At 49.5% G+C, this 13,498-nt stretch overlaps 1 protein-coding gene across 3 annotated transcripts in view; it reads right to left on the reverse strand.

The window, feature by feature from the left end:
- The window catches only part of Angpt1 (angiopoietin 1), a 174,589-nt gene that overhangs the window by 69,771 nt on the left and 91,320 nt on the right, over positions 1-13,498 (reverse strand). For all 3 annotated transcript variants that reach the window (XM_005008213.4, XM_003479828.5, XM_063257776.1), the window contains exons 2-3: positions 7,033-7,188; positions 1,319-1,440 (exon numbers count right to left, since the gene is read on the reverse strand). In XM_005008213.4, the coding sequence (XP_005008270.1) occupies positions 1,319-1,440; positions 7,033-7,188 (278 nt within the window). The remainder of the gene's footprint in view (positions 1-1,318; positions 1,441-7,032; positions 7,189-13,498) is intronic.

The following is a 13,498-nucleotide window of genomic DNA, read 5'->3' on the forward strand; positions in this document are numbered from 1 at the left end:
GGCTGACTGTGGCACTGTTGGCAGGAAGCTGGCAACAGTTGCAGGTCATGCACAGAAAAGGACATGAGAGACAGGGAAACAAAGGCCCATCAGGGAAGAGACCAGGGGTTCACTCCCTGGATGGGGTCCTCAGCTGTGCCCCAGCGATGATCCCTGGGCTGCATGCTGCACAGCCCTGCACAGCCCCTCAGGCTTTGTGACCATGGCCCTCATCCTGAGTCCCTTCCCTCCTCTGCACAAGCAGCACATCTCCAGGTGCCTCCCTGGTTTAGAACAGGGTAGAAACGGTCCCACCAAGTCTATAAGACTTCACCAATTCCCACCAGTGCAAGTCTCTAACAGGATATAATGCACAAAAGCTGAAGCTCAACTCCGACCCATCCCAACACTCAGAAGAACGAAATTAAACACACTTTAATGCTGCGAAATGCAAGATTGTGGTACCGTCGACATCAGTGCTCTGACCGAGCTGTCCATCACCAACGTTAATGACTTCAAAGGCTTCAGATGTCGGGGTGCAAAATCTCTGACACCCCCTGCCTCACTGCCTGAGATGAAGCACGATTCCCTCAGCACTGTGTTCAGAGTTAACTGCACATTACTGTGTCTGGAGGCTCAAGGTGAGAAACAAAACAGAGAGCTCCTTGATTAAAGGCAAACAACTTTGCAGAAAAAATAAAAATAAAAAATAAAAATTTGTGGTCTTTTTAGTGAAGATTTCCGAATTCAGCCATTTTGCTATTTCATAAAGCTTAGAAGTGAGCTAAGTGAGGCTCTGTTTGCTTTCATTACAAATTTTGATTCTGGCAACAATGTCACTATTTTCCATTGCCAAATTTAGCCAGAGTCACATTGTTTTGTGGATATGCTAGGATTTGAGTAATTGAAGATTAGAAAGTTAATGCTGTTCTAGCAAGTATCTCAAGAATGTAAGCTGCAGTATTTACTGACTGTTGACATACTTACACCATTCGCTCTAAGACTTCCTTTCTGTCCTTTAAAAAATTAATTTGCCTCTGCATCTCTTTTTCTTCTTCCAGTACTGGGATTTAAACCCAGAGCTTTCTCACTGAGCTACGTCTTCACACCTTTCCAGGCTTTACGTTCAGACAGCATCTCCTTAAGCCACTGGGTCCCCAGCCTGGACTCTAACTGGGACTCTGCTGTCTCAGCCTCTCAGGGTGCCCTGGCTACCAGCCTGAGTCACCATCCCCAGCTGGGTCTCTTATTTGGAAACCAGCTCGACCTTCATTTTCCAACAGTTGGCAGAGATATAAGTGAATACACACATAGCTGGTGTTAAATCAATAATCCTCACCTGTTTTTTTCATGAATTTTTAGAATTTCATTTGTCTGTTGGAGAAGTTGCTTCTCTAGTTTGTACGTTGACAATGAATTCTCCAGCAGTTGTATTTCAAGTCGAGAAGTTTGATTTAGTACCTTAACATAAAAGACAAAACAATTCCAGATTCAATCACAAATCAAAAAATATGAAACAAAACAAAAACATGAAACAATGGATTTTTGTTTGACTTTTGCCCTTATATACTATTTACTCAAGAGTGATTAATTATATTGTGCATTTTCTATCAACTGTGGCTTTCCCTGTGTCGTCAGCATGCTGTCGTCTGAAACCTAAGCTTCGGCTGGGAACCCTGGATGGCCGAATCTGTTTTCACAGTTGAATCTTTGTGTTCTCACGCTGCTGTTGGGCAGCCCAGGCTGCTGGCTGCTTCTGTATTTCGTCTCCAGTGTTCCAGGCACAGAAAGGGTATTTCTACAAGGTCTGCGATACTGCGGGTGCCCAGAACAGCGGAGGCGATGCACATGAGGCACCCCTATCTAGATCGACATGACTCGGTTCGCAGATTGCAGATTTCGAGTTCGCTGATCCTGCTTCATGCTAGACTGTGCATCCCTTCCGGCGTCCCACCACTTCCCAGGCATGGCCCCCTAGAGGAGGGAGTCACTCCCACTTTAGGAATGAGGAAACCGAGGTTCAAAGAGAGGCCTATATCCACAGAGGAAGCCAGGGAAAGAGCTTGGTGTGGTTCTGTGGTTCTGCGTGTGGCCCAAGGAAAGGCAGAGGCCAAACCTCGGGGCTCCACCTTGGGAACTGAGTCTGCACCGAAGAGGATGGCTTCCCCCTTCCACACCAGGCCCCTGTGTCCTCTGGAAACTAACCGCTCACTCCTGTGGGTCCCAGCTGCCCAGAGGGGTCATTCCGCAGCCCGGGCCACTGTCCCTCCCTTTCCTCTCCCTTCCCTCTGCAGGGGAGGTTTCAGGCAAGGAAGAGGCAGAGGAGTGCGCTTAGGGGTGGGGAGGGCGGGAAGACTTCCCAGGCCTGCTGCTGGGGCTCCGTGCAGGCGACAGGAGGGCAGCAGGAGCAAAGGACATGGTAAATAGATTCGAAATACTCATTTCCAAACGACTGCCTTAATTTCTTACAAAGTCTGCCCCGAAGGAAAAAAGGAAATGACTACTCCAATTAAAAGAAGCTATTACAAATTGAAAAACGACACATCTGTAAAAGTTCTGGTGGAGCCATAAAGGAAATATGACTATAAATGAGTCTTTGAAAATCAGTGTTCATCTCTGTCTTGATATAGCAATATATAAATCCATGCACTTATTGCGTGTGACATTTTATACTTACAGATCATGTCTGTTATGTCTATGATGTAGCCTCTTTACATCCGAATAAATTTAACAGAGTAACACAATTCTCTAACTGCACCAGGCTGTGGAGCCTGGCGGTGATGGTTTTCCTCCCACAGACGCAGAAACGGGGCTGAAGTCACTTGCTCAGCACAAAGGAGGAAGCGGGCGGTCCACTGCCAGAGCCCAGGTTCTCTACCACAGGCTCCTGAGCTATGAACAGCAGCGTCCTCTGGCTCACTCAGTCACGACTGCCACCAGCGTGCTTTGCTTCCAGCCCCCATGAGGTCTTCTTGGAGCAGTGCCTGGCGCCTGGCGTCTCCTCCCATGACACCCTCATGAGTGCCGAGTCAGGAGGTGCCCACACTCCTCAGCTCTGGGCACAAAGGGAACCCATCACCGTGCCTGTCAGGGAGAATGGTTCTCCTTGGAGCCCTATCCTGACACATTGGCTTTGTCAGCTCACATTCACTGTCCACTAGGCTGGATTAAGGAGGGCCTTTGCTCCTCCACGCCCGTCCTCCATGACAGCCGACCATGGACTGAAGCCTCTGAGATTGCGAGCTCTCCTTCTTAGGCTGGAGTGCTGGGTGTTTGTGCCCGCAGTGGGAACCCTGACCAGTACAAGTTCTCTGTGCCTATCAGCACCACCAGCACACAGTCCTTGGCATATTTGGACTTGGGATCATTTTACTGAAATACTACAAACTTTAGGGATTATGATTAATTTTATTGTTCAACAAAAACTTACAAAGTGTACTACATAACTGGTCCTGTTCTAAATTTTAATGATAGAACTGCAGATCAAAATAAGATAAAGATCATTGCTTACTAGGAAGTTAAAACTATGCAAGGGTTGATCAGATTTTCCTAGAAAGATAGCAAATGTCAGGCTGGCTGGGCCATCTTTTCTCTGCTATAACTACCGTACTTTGTTACTGGACTGAGAAAGCCAAGATAACACCCTGGAGAATGCGCGTGGCTTTATTAACAAAAAGAAATGGTCAAGAACAGGCGTGCTGGTTTGTGGCTTCTGATAAAATGGGGCTAGGTGTGCAAACCATTTATCAGGGGGAATATTCGTGAGGGGTAAATGGAAGAAGCCAGAGGAGGAAAGGAAGCAGGGTGGATGGCAGCCCAGCCCTGGGCAGCTGTGAGGATCTACAGCAAGGCGGACAGGAGCCCTGAGCCCGGATTACGGGTCAGCATTGCTGCTGCTCCCAGGATCAGAGCTGAGCAGCCTGCCAGCATGGCTCATCCAGCACGGAAATGGTCAGTTTCACCGTCTGCTGTAGGCGGAGGAAAGCTCCACAGGTGATTAACCTGCTAGACACAAAGACTTGGTTTAGAGCTGTGCTGCCCTAACGTGGACTCAGGGGGTCCAAGAGCTGCTGCATCTGCTGCTGTAAGACACATTCCACAGGGAAACGACATGAGGTCGTGGTTAAACTTGGACTGAATTCCACATGGAACACTGCGGTAGCTGCATGAGTTACTGGAGGGTGGAGAGCACTTCCTGTAGTTAACACAACTGGGAGTACATCTGGTCACAGGGTCACAGTCACCCATGGGTGGCATCGGAGGTGGGACCGTCTCTGTGACCCATGGGGCAGGGCAGCATCTCTGTCAGTCACGGGGAGCATTCTGGGGTACACTTGGGGCTGCACTGTCTTTGCTTGATCTGATTTCCAGCTCTGCCCTCTGTGGGGGCTGCTGTCCATCCTGCAACCTAAGAGGAAGAAGGGGACCCCAGGGGAGAGGCAGTTCTGAGGGGACTCTCTGGCTTTACCCCCCTACACACACACACACACACACACACACACACACACACACACACACACACTACCTGCTCCTCCTGCAAGTCATTCCACCTGTGTTTTGTTGTCAGGGCTTTAAACAAAAGTCAGTGAAGCTATCGACCTTCTGGGGTTTATTATTCTTGTGCGGCTGATATATGTGGGATTGCTTAGAACTGAGCAAGGCTTGAGTCTTGAAGTGGATTTTAGTGCATTCTGTTTGAGTGACAGTCCCAGAACTGAATTCCCCCAAGAAAGGAGGAGAATAGAATCCCTGACAGGGGTCACACACAGTCCCTGACATGACTCTCTTCACAGCACAGGCTTGGAAAGCGGATGCTGAGGAGCAGAGAGAGATTCTGGTTCACGTGACAACAGAGAAGGACGTGCATCTCCCTTCCAGATCCACACCAGCCCAGGAGCTTGGGCACCACATCCACTGTACACCTTGCTCTGTCCTCTTTGGTTGGGCAGCACGTGCCGAAGGGCTGAGGAGGAGGACACAGGAGGTCCTGATATTTAAAACATCCCATGAGATCTGGGGACCGAAATGCCCTCCAAAGCTACTGCCCTACGTTCTCAAAACAGCCAAGGTCCCAGACTCAGTTTCGGGAGCAGCTGTGCTCACCAACATGAACCAATGACGTGCAAGCAGAGCCACTCAAACTCTCTACCCAAAGCAACCATGACAAAGAGGAGTGCGAGGCTGCAAGCTCACTGTCCTTGTGCAGAGCACTGATCGTGGCCCTGCCTCAGGACCTGAGTGTGCTTCCTGGTGTGACCTACACAGTCTTGCCCCTTTGCCTAGTCACACATGCACCCCATGAAAGGGTTTGGAGCCGCACAGCCTCCAGTGGCATGGGTAACTGAAGACACTGACAGAAGCCAGAAAGGACACGTGAATGTCTCTCCTCTTAAGGTGGACATAGTTTGGCTTTCTTCTCTGCTTGCTTCTCATTGCTAGTTCTGAGGGATGGCAGCTCTGTTTCTCAGATTCTATCTTAAAATTGTCAGCGCAGTTCCCAACAGACTTTCGCTGGCCTTCCATAATGACGGTAGCTGTTTCATGCAGGAAACAGTACTTGTTTTTTGAGTTCTCTGAATTATTTTCCCTAAAGCTCACATCTCCTAGCTGATAGAATGCAGAACAGTTGTTATCGTCTAAAACCTGAGATTACATGCACCTTTACAGTCTGAAAGCTAAAAAGCTACCACTAGGAATGCTTTCCCCACAACTCTAATTCCCAAGTGGGAAGAAAATAAAAACAACCACAGGTGAAGGTTGCTAAAACAAAACTCCATCATGTGTGTCACAGGAGTTCAAGTGTGCAGTCTAATTCACCATGCATTTCAGCTCACGAACATATGAGAATGTTTTGTAACAGATGGTAAGCATTCTGCTCTAACTCAAACAGAAGAAAAACTCACATTCCTTACACCACAAGAAGCTACACTTGCTTAGGGTGGTAATGCATGATTAAACTGGTCTCATAAGTGTGGTCTCACTATGCAGTTTCCTCCTCCTTCCTACATTTGTCTGACGCTAATGCACAACAGAAGCCTATGTGACTGATTTCTCCAATGCAGTTATAAATCAGGTTCATTTTAAACAAAGGAATGATTGGAATTTCTAATCAAGGTGTATAAAAAAGAAACAGTGAAGTTTTGAATCTTGAGTTCTATTTATTACTTGTAACACTGTAGAAATCACTCAAATTTCCCATGCTTCGTGCCCTAGTTGGCTTTTATACACATCCTTCACACGTGGGAACGTGTATGTTTGTGTAAGATGCTCCAGACATAAATATTACCATTGTGATTTCTCTCGAAATACTGCCATATGATCTGTGGTGCCACTACGTAAATGAAATAAGATAAAATGCATCTCATTTTTGCATTTAAGTCTGTTAGCTTGGCAACAGACTCTGCTCACACTGACAACATCCTCCCTCGAGTTTCGGAACAGTGGAGGCTGGAATAAGCATTTCTGTGGCCAGAGGGGCATGGACAGCTCAGCTTCCAGTCGTCATAAAATGCTATTTACTGTGTGCACTAAGAGCAGGGCGGGGAGTTGTTACCTTAATGATGAAAGGGCATCCTAGTTTTCACTGATTTATACTCAAAAAAGTATCTCATTGCACCTGTTAGGGGACAGACCAGCAGACAAGCACTTTGGATTGGTCCTCTGCGGGCTTTCTTTCAGCTCCCAAAGCCTTGCAGTTGCAGGAGAGCTACGGCACTACCAGAGACACAGGAAGTGAGGCCCGAGTGCGCAGCCAGCCAGGAATGCCACCCAATGGATTCCATTTGACATCAGCTCACGTCACAGGTGGTGGATGCAGTGCGTATTTGAATGGAGATGAAGATTAGGTCGTGAAGCAGCCCTGTTCTTGCTAATACACTAACATTTAAATCCAAAGAATCAAACACAGTGTGCCAGGCAGTCTTGTTACTGCCAATCGACAAAAACATCTGCTTCCCGAGTTTCTGTGCTGAAATGCGTGCTGTGTTGGTGAAGTAGGCTACAGCATGAAGGTGAGAAGGCAACTTGGGGTGTGCATGTGGCCCAGGGCCCTACCTGGGTCTCCACGTCCGTCAGCTTCCGGGTCTGCTCTGCGGTCTGTGTCAGGAGGCTGGTCCCGATCTCCAGCATGGTGGCCGTGTGGTTCTGAACTGCGTTCTGCTGTATCTGGGCCATCTCCGACTTCATATTTTCCACGATGTAATTCTCAAGCTGCAAGAGATAAAGCATAAGCACGCTACATTATGAGCAAATCCTCCAGGTCAGGTCATATAATATTTACAAAGACAAAACAAGGCATAGCTGCGAGCTGGCCATCTGGCAGGGCCCCTTCGTCTTGGGGAGCTGGAGAAAGGGAGCAGAGCATACAGCAGTCTGGCTGCTAGCAAGCCTTGCTCTCCACACGCCCCGGAACAGGCCTCCCTGCCACTGTGAGCGCTGCCTGGGATCGAGCATCCCTGTGAATGACGTCATCTCATCCAACCCACACAACAAAGACTGGAGCGAGGTGTCAGGCTCCTTGTTCCTTTAATCCCTTCCACTGAGAAAGGAGCCAGAGGGGTTAATGATGAGCTCAGATCACCCCTTTGGAAGCCAGCAGTCAGCAAAGATGTTAATCTAAGGCTTAGTTCTCTGGTCTTTTCATGGTGCTGTGCCAACTACCAGTCTCAGCTGAGTCTCGCCTCCTGCTTGCGCTCCATCATGATCAGCGGAAGACCACAGCGTACAGGAGATAGAGGAGGACAGGGCAGGGCAGGTGCCCAGACAGCCTTCAGCAAATTTAGGCCAATTTAAAATGCAGGCAGTGACAAGGAACTGGAACCTGATTCCCATGCTCCTTCCAAGCTCAGAACGGGCCGGAAGTCCAGCCCGTGAGGCAGCATTCCCACTTGGTGCCCTGATGAAATGCATCGCTTTACCGTGCACCTCCAGGAACACGGTGGTTGTAAAATAGTAACCAAGGGACCTGCAAGAAGCATTAAGGGTCCTGGAGAGGGGCTCTCAGGTGCCACGATGGGGGCTGGGAGGAGCTGGGCCTGAGCCCTGCTGGGGAGAGCAACAGCGCCTGCAACCACCCATGTCAGTGCCCTCAGCTCCCTGCCCCTATGCCCTGACTGCATTTTATTACCGGGCCACACAGTTCAGGCATAGCCAGCCCCACCGGACCGAGTGTGCATCCTTGCCTCTCCCACCAGCACTCTAACCGCGGACGGAGCTGCCAAGTTGAGCTTAGCAAGCCGGGTTCCAAGTCATTAACAGCTACGTGATTTTTGCCGACCTAGCGAACTATGATGCATCCACCATTTCATCATCCATGGTAACGTTATTGTCGTGTAATAAATATAGTCTCCGCGTAAATTCCCCCTTGCAGAGCTCTGGCAGCTCGCTTTCTAACATCATCTCTTGCCTATTTTTATTAATCATATACGAGTGTGCCCCAGACCAATAAAAACAAAAGCTCAAAATAAAACTCATGTTGTTATTAATAAATTCTGAACTTGTTCCTGGTCCCATCCTCTATTCTCAAATCAGAAGTGCACAGGGAGGAGAGGCATTCAACCTGTGAAAGCTTACTGCAAAAATGCAAAATGGATTGGGATAAATATCTGAAAAGTCCCATAATAAAATAAAAGGTCTCCAGCCACGTTCTGGTTTTACTCCAGGTACACTAACATGTTTAAGCAATGAGGGGGAATGGCAGGTGAGGCATGGTCAGAGTGGTAAGCATCTGGCTTCTTGGATTCCACATCATGCTTCTCTTTCCCTAGTGGCTTCCCCTTCCTTCCTGCAGGAAATCGTCTTCCCTCCTTTCAGAATAAGAGCTTTGGTTGTCTGGACTCTCCCAGCTTCAAAGAGGGGCTGCGTGTTCCAGCCCAGAAACCTCGGCCTTGCTGCTTAGCAAGTAAGTTCTCGTGAGTGGGCAGATGTGATAAGCGAGGCCATTAAGACTCAGCTCTGGAATTGTGTCTACTGAGTTCACACAAGAGCTGCTCCCTTCTTGGTTAATGAACTGGTGACATGGATGGCTGATGCAGCTGAAGTCCAATTTCGCCAGAGCCAGCCTAAGAATGAAGTCCATTCAGAGAAAAAGAAGTGAGACAGACAGATCCAAGGGTGGGCCGAGCAGGGTAACAGACAGAAGGCTGTGTGGCCAGCACCTGGCTCGGGCCACACACTCAGTAGAGTCCATCCTTGGGCAGTCGCGAGTTCCACGGTCTAACAACCTCCTCCTATCCCCGCAACAACCAGGGTGCTTCTTTTTCTTTGAGTCACATGGATACAGGCTTTTAACACAACAGAAAGAATTCTGGCTACTATATTTGATAGATGTTTAACTATAGTGTAGCCAAGACAGGCTACACTAGTAGATGTTCCCTGCTTGTCCTGGGGCTCTGAGATCCTTATGGACCTGTGTGCCCCTTTTGAAGATGTTACCTGCTACACATGACTGGCGCTGTCTGCAGCCTGGTACACAGCAGTCATAAAAGTGCTTATAAAAGTGCTTCCCTTTTATAAAATAAAGAACCTGGACAATGCCATGCACTACCGCAGCTTTGCAGATGAGCCTCCTGAGGCTTAGAAACTGCTGCCAGGTGCTGGAGACTTCCAGTTGCCTCCACAGGCATGTTCCTGTCCTGCCGTGCCCTCCTGGTCACTGCCTTTCAGCTGTGGCTCCTGCTCTTCACTACACGGGAAGGCTTGGAAAGTCGACGGACGGGCTGCGTGCAGGGTTTCCAGGGCAAACGCTGGACACTGCATCACAGCTTCCAGGGGAATTCTGACCCAAGCATGAGCTGTGCTTCTCCAAATGTGGTCCAGGGTTGGGGACAGCCAGCGTGAGGAGGAGCTCGGCAGAGAGCCAGTGATGCTGGCACACAGCACAGGCTTCGTTCACCTGACGGCTGTGCAGAGCTCACAGGGCACAGCAATGTGCTGGTTCCCACTCTGGAGCAACACTGGCACCGCGTTTACAGGTCTACACACTCCGCAAGTAACCGTCACTCACGCTGTGAATCAGATCTGTTGATTTCACTGCCGATCCAGAAGTTTCAACATGTTTTCCCTCCCAGATTCACTAATCAGGAGCCCCAGGACAGATTCTGCCAGATAATTCTATGTAGGTTCCTCATGCAGGAATTGGTTCCCAGTGCACGCCTCGCTCTGGGTGTGCAAGACTACAGACCCCAGGATGTGCGGCCCAGGAAACCAGGAGGCACAGGCGGCCACATCCTGTGCGGCTCTGCCATCTGCCTGAGGTGCCTCCTCCTGAACCCAGAATCTTAAAACTAGCAAAGGTTTCTGCTGGCGTCCAACACAACCAACCAGAAGAGCCTCCCCAGCTGCAGATCCTGTCAAGAAATCAAGGAGGCCTCCAGCGGGAGTCCGAAGCTACCAGAAAGAGCAGCAGGAGTGTAACTCAGTTATCTTTTAATCAGGCGAAGCTGCTGCCTCCAGGGATGAGCGCCCAGCAGTGCCAGAGCTAAAGCCTCACAAGGGGTGAGAACCACAGGCAACTAATTAAGGACCAGAACTCAGGTGTGCAGCGTGTATGACTAAGCAGGGTGGTTCTCCTGTGTCCCTCAGCGTTCCTCAGGAGACGCAGAACGTGCGCTGCATCCTGCTGCAGGCTACCAGTCCGAGAAAAGATAGGAAACTGATCCGACTGTTCCTGTATTCCCTCCTGGTTTCAAAATATGCTTATACAAAATGAAGGCTCTCTCCAGGGTCGATACTGTTACTGATTCTGTGGATGCATGTGTGTGTATACACGCATGCCTGCATGCTTATGTGTGGCACTCAGGAACCCAAGGCCTTAACACGGAGCCACTTCCCCAGCCCTTTTTTTTTTTTAAGTTTGGAGACAGGATTTACTAAGATACTAAGTTTCCCAGCCTGGGGTCAAACTCCCAATCATCCTGCCCCAGCCTCCCACGGTGCTGGGATCAGAGGCGTGTGCTACCACATGCTGGCTTTCCAGGTACACTGTAAGCTGCGAAGTTGCTGACCATGGAGCGATGAGTCACAAAGTGGGGGATCCCAACCTGAATGTGAAGCTCTTTGACTACACCGCCACTCTCAGGCCTGAGCCTAGAGATTTATAAACTATGGCTAAGAGACTGAGAAGTACGGATTGGACAGGATGTGAAACGGATGCTCTGTGAAGCAAGGAAACGGCATGACTTTCACGCACGCCGTCTCGCCCTGTCTGACCCAGCCTGCGAAGGTGTGCGTTACACCTGGAGAAGAGGCCTGGTGACGCCGCTCTCCCGAGGACCAGCCTGAGAGCCGGTTCCCAGAGCGCTGCGGCCTGGCTGCCTGCTGATGACCGGTTTCACTTGTGCCAGCTCTCTGTATTCATCGGCACTGTCAGTGAGTTCTCTGCCTCACACACGGGCGGCCGAGGTAAGCTGCAGTGAGATGAGGCCCCGGGGCCAGGTGGGTGAGAATAAAAGGGATCACTGGAAATATAAGGAGTTTTTCTTAGTGGTATAAGTTTGCTTGATCTTCTCATTCTGTTGCGTGCAAGCCACTGTAAGACCACAAAGCGACTGACAGCAGCACACTAAACCTCTCCTAAGGCCAGGTGTGTCTGCAGTCGGTTGAATCTCATCCTTATCCCTTCCCTGGTTTTATTAGTAGGAAACGGGGGCTCATGGAAGCTAAGCCGGTTGTCTAAGGTCACTCAGGGTTGGTGGCCAAACTGGCTCACTGCCTTTTGATTTTGCCACCGATATCACAGGTGGATCCTGGGAGACGCAGCACTGACGCCGGAATATGTAAACTGAACACTACGGGAATGCCATGGGGAGCTTGCTCAGCGATGGAGAAGGTTCCAGACCTGTGAGTTAAATCTTCAGATCTGGATTCACGGCTGGGATATGTTGTAGGCTGTGAGAAAGCAAACAGCCAGTCAACTGTCCAACAAGCAGTGTTACGAAACATGCCAACTATTTTTAACAAGTGAGGGTGGTTATCGAGCGTTTATGTGGTTCATTGAAACTCTCGCCCTGAATGAATGCAGCCCTGGCTGTCGAGACAGTGCGGGGACCAGGGCCCTCGGAGCCACAGCCCTGGGCAGCCCTGGTGCCCCAGAAGCAGTGTCCATTCGAGACCCCGACATCCCACACGCCCAGCACGTTTGTCACCATTTTCCTACGAGAGACCCCTTCAGAGGCTTTCTCAACCCAGAGTGTATCTCAAAGCACAAAAAGTATAATTTCCCCATGTAATTCTTAAGAAAACACCATTTTAAACCCTATAAAAATTGACAAAGGCATCCTTGATTTAAAATATGTTGTAAATTAGGGGGCCCCTGGCTGGATGTTGATGCATATGGTATTACTCAGTTATAGCAGAATAACCATGAAGTCAAATAAAATGTTAAATATGGGAAAGTAATAAAAAGGTACAACAATGCAAAAAATGCCTTCAACATTGATGGTTCTATCTAATATTATTGTTTCATAAATCAGTGGCAAGGCTGAACATGCAACTGCATCCAGGTTTACGACCTTATAAGCAGAGCCGGCTGAGGTCAAGCATGTCCTTCGCAGGCATTTCTATTACCATAGCCCTTTTATCAAAGTGGAAAGTTTAATTGTCCTTGCAGATGATGGATCCAGTTAGTTAATATCTGCAGCAGTTTCTGCGCTGACATCCAGGACAGGGAACCATTTTTCATCGGGGTACCTGAAGCCACTGGGGTAGGAAAGCCAGAGGAGGCAGTAAATGTCAGGAGCCCCAGAGGTCTTGTTTTACAGGCACAAGCTCTCCCGCTCAGAGGCTATAGGAAGCAAGGTGACGCCACTAAGAAACATCAGATGCTAGCTGGACGGGAAACGGACAACATCAGCCACACTTCCGGTCCAGTTCTGCAGCTCCTGCTGCTGGCTTTATCGTCTCTCAGGCTCCTGCTTTGGGCGCCTTTCACAGCGCCAAGCCATGCCCACCATCTCCAGTCTGGATGGCTCCTGTTCTCTGACTTCCCTTACCAGCATCAATGCCCACCAGCTGTCCCTTGGTCACTGAGCCTCGAAAACCCATCGAATTTATTCTTCTAATGCATCACCTTACAAATGGCAAAAGCCAGAACCAAATGCCCACATTACCCTGCACATGTGCAGCTTGGGTGGTGCACGAGATAGTGTAAGTAATCTAAGCGTGTCTGTGATGATTGTGTGCTGTGGACCCAGCCTGGGGTCACTCAGTGTGCAAAGTTGAAACAGATGTGCATGGACAGGCCACTTCCATGGGGCCGGGGAGGTACTTCTGGTTACTGGTGTCACAAGTGTGAGCTGACACTCATTTCTCAGCCCTAAAAGGGCAGCAGCATCAGGGCCATTGATGCAGCAGAGCTGCAAGGGCGCCCCAGAAAGCCCTGGGTGGGTACTTCCTGTGCAGTCACTTTTCTGGCCCTGACTCTTTCAAGATTATGGGGACTAGGGAATGGGGGGGTATCTGTTGAAAGACACTAGTGTCATCGGCAGTGTCCCAGACACGAGGCCAGAACCAGACAGCCATG

This window comes from Cavia porcellus, unplaced genomic scaffold, assembly GCF_034190915.1.
Source record: "Cavia porcellus strain 051 isolate PalLab524CR breed Dunkin Hartley unplaced genomic scaffold, mCavPor4.1 scaffold_10, whole genome shotgun sequence".
NCBI classification, from domain to species: Eukaryota; Metazoa; Chordata; class Mammalia; order Rodentia; family Caviidae; genus Cavia; species Cavia porcellus.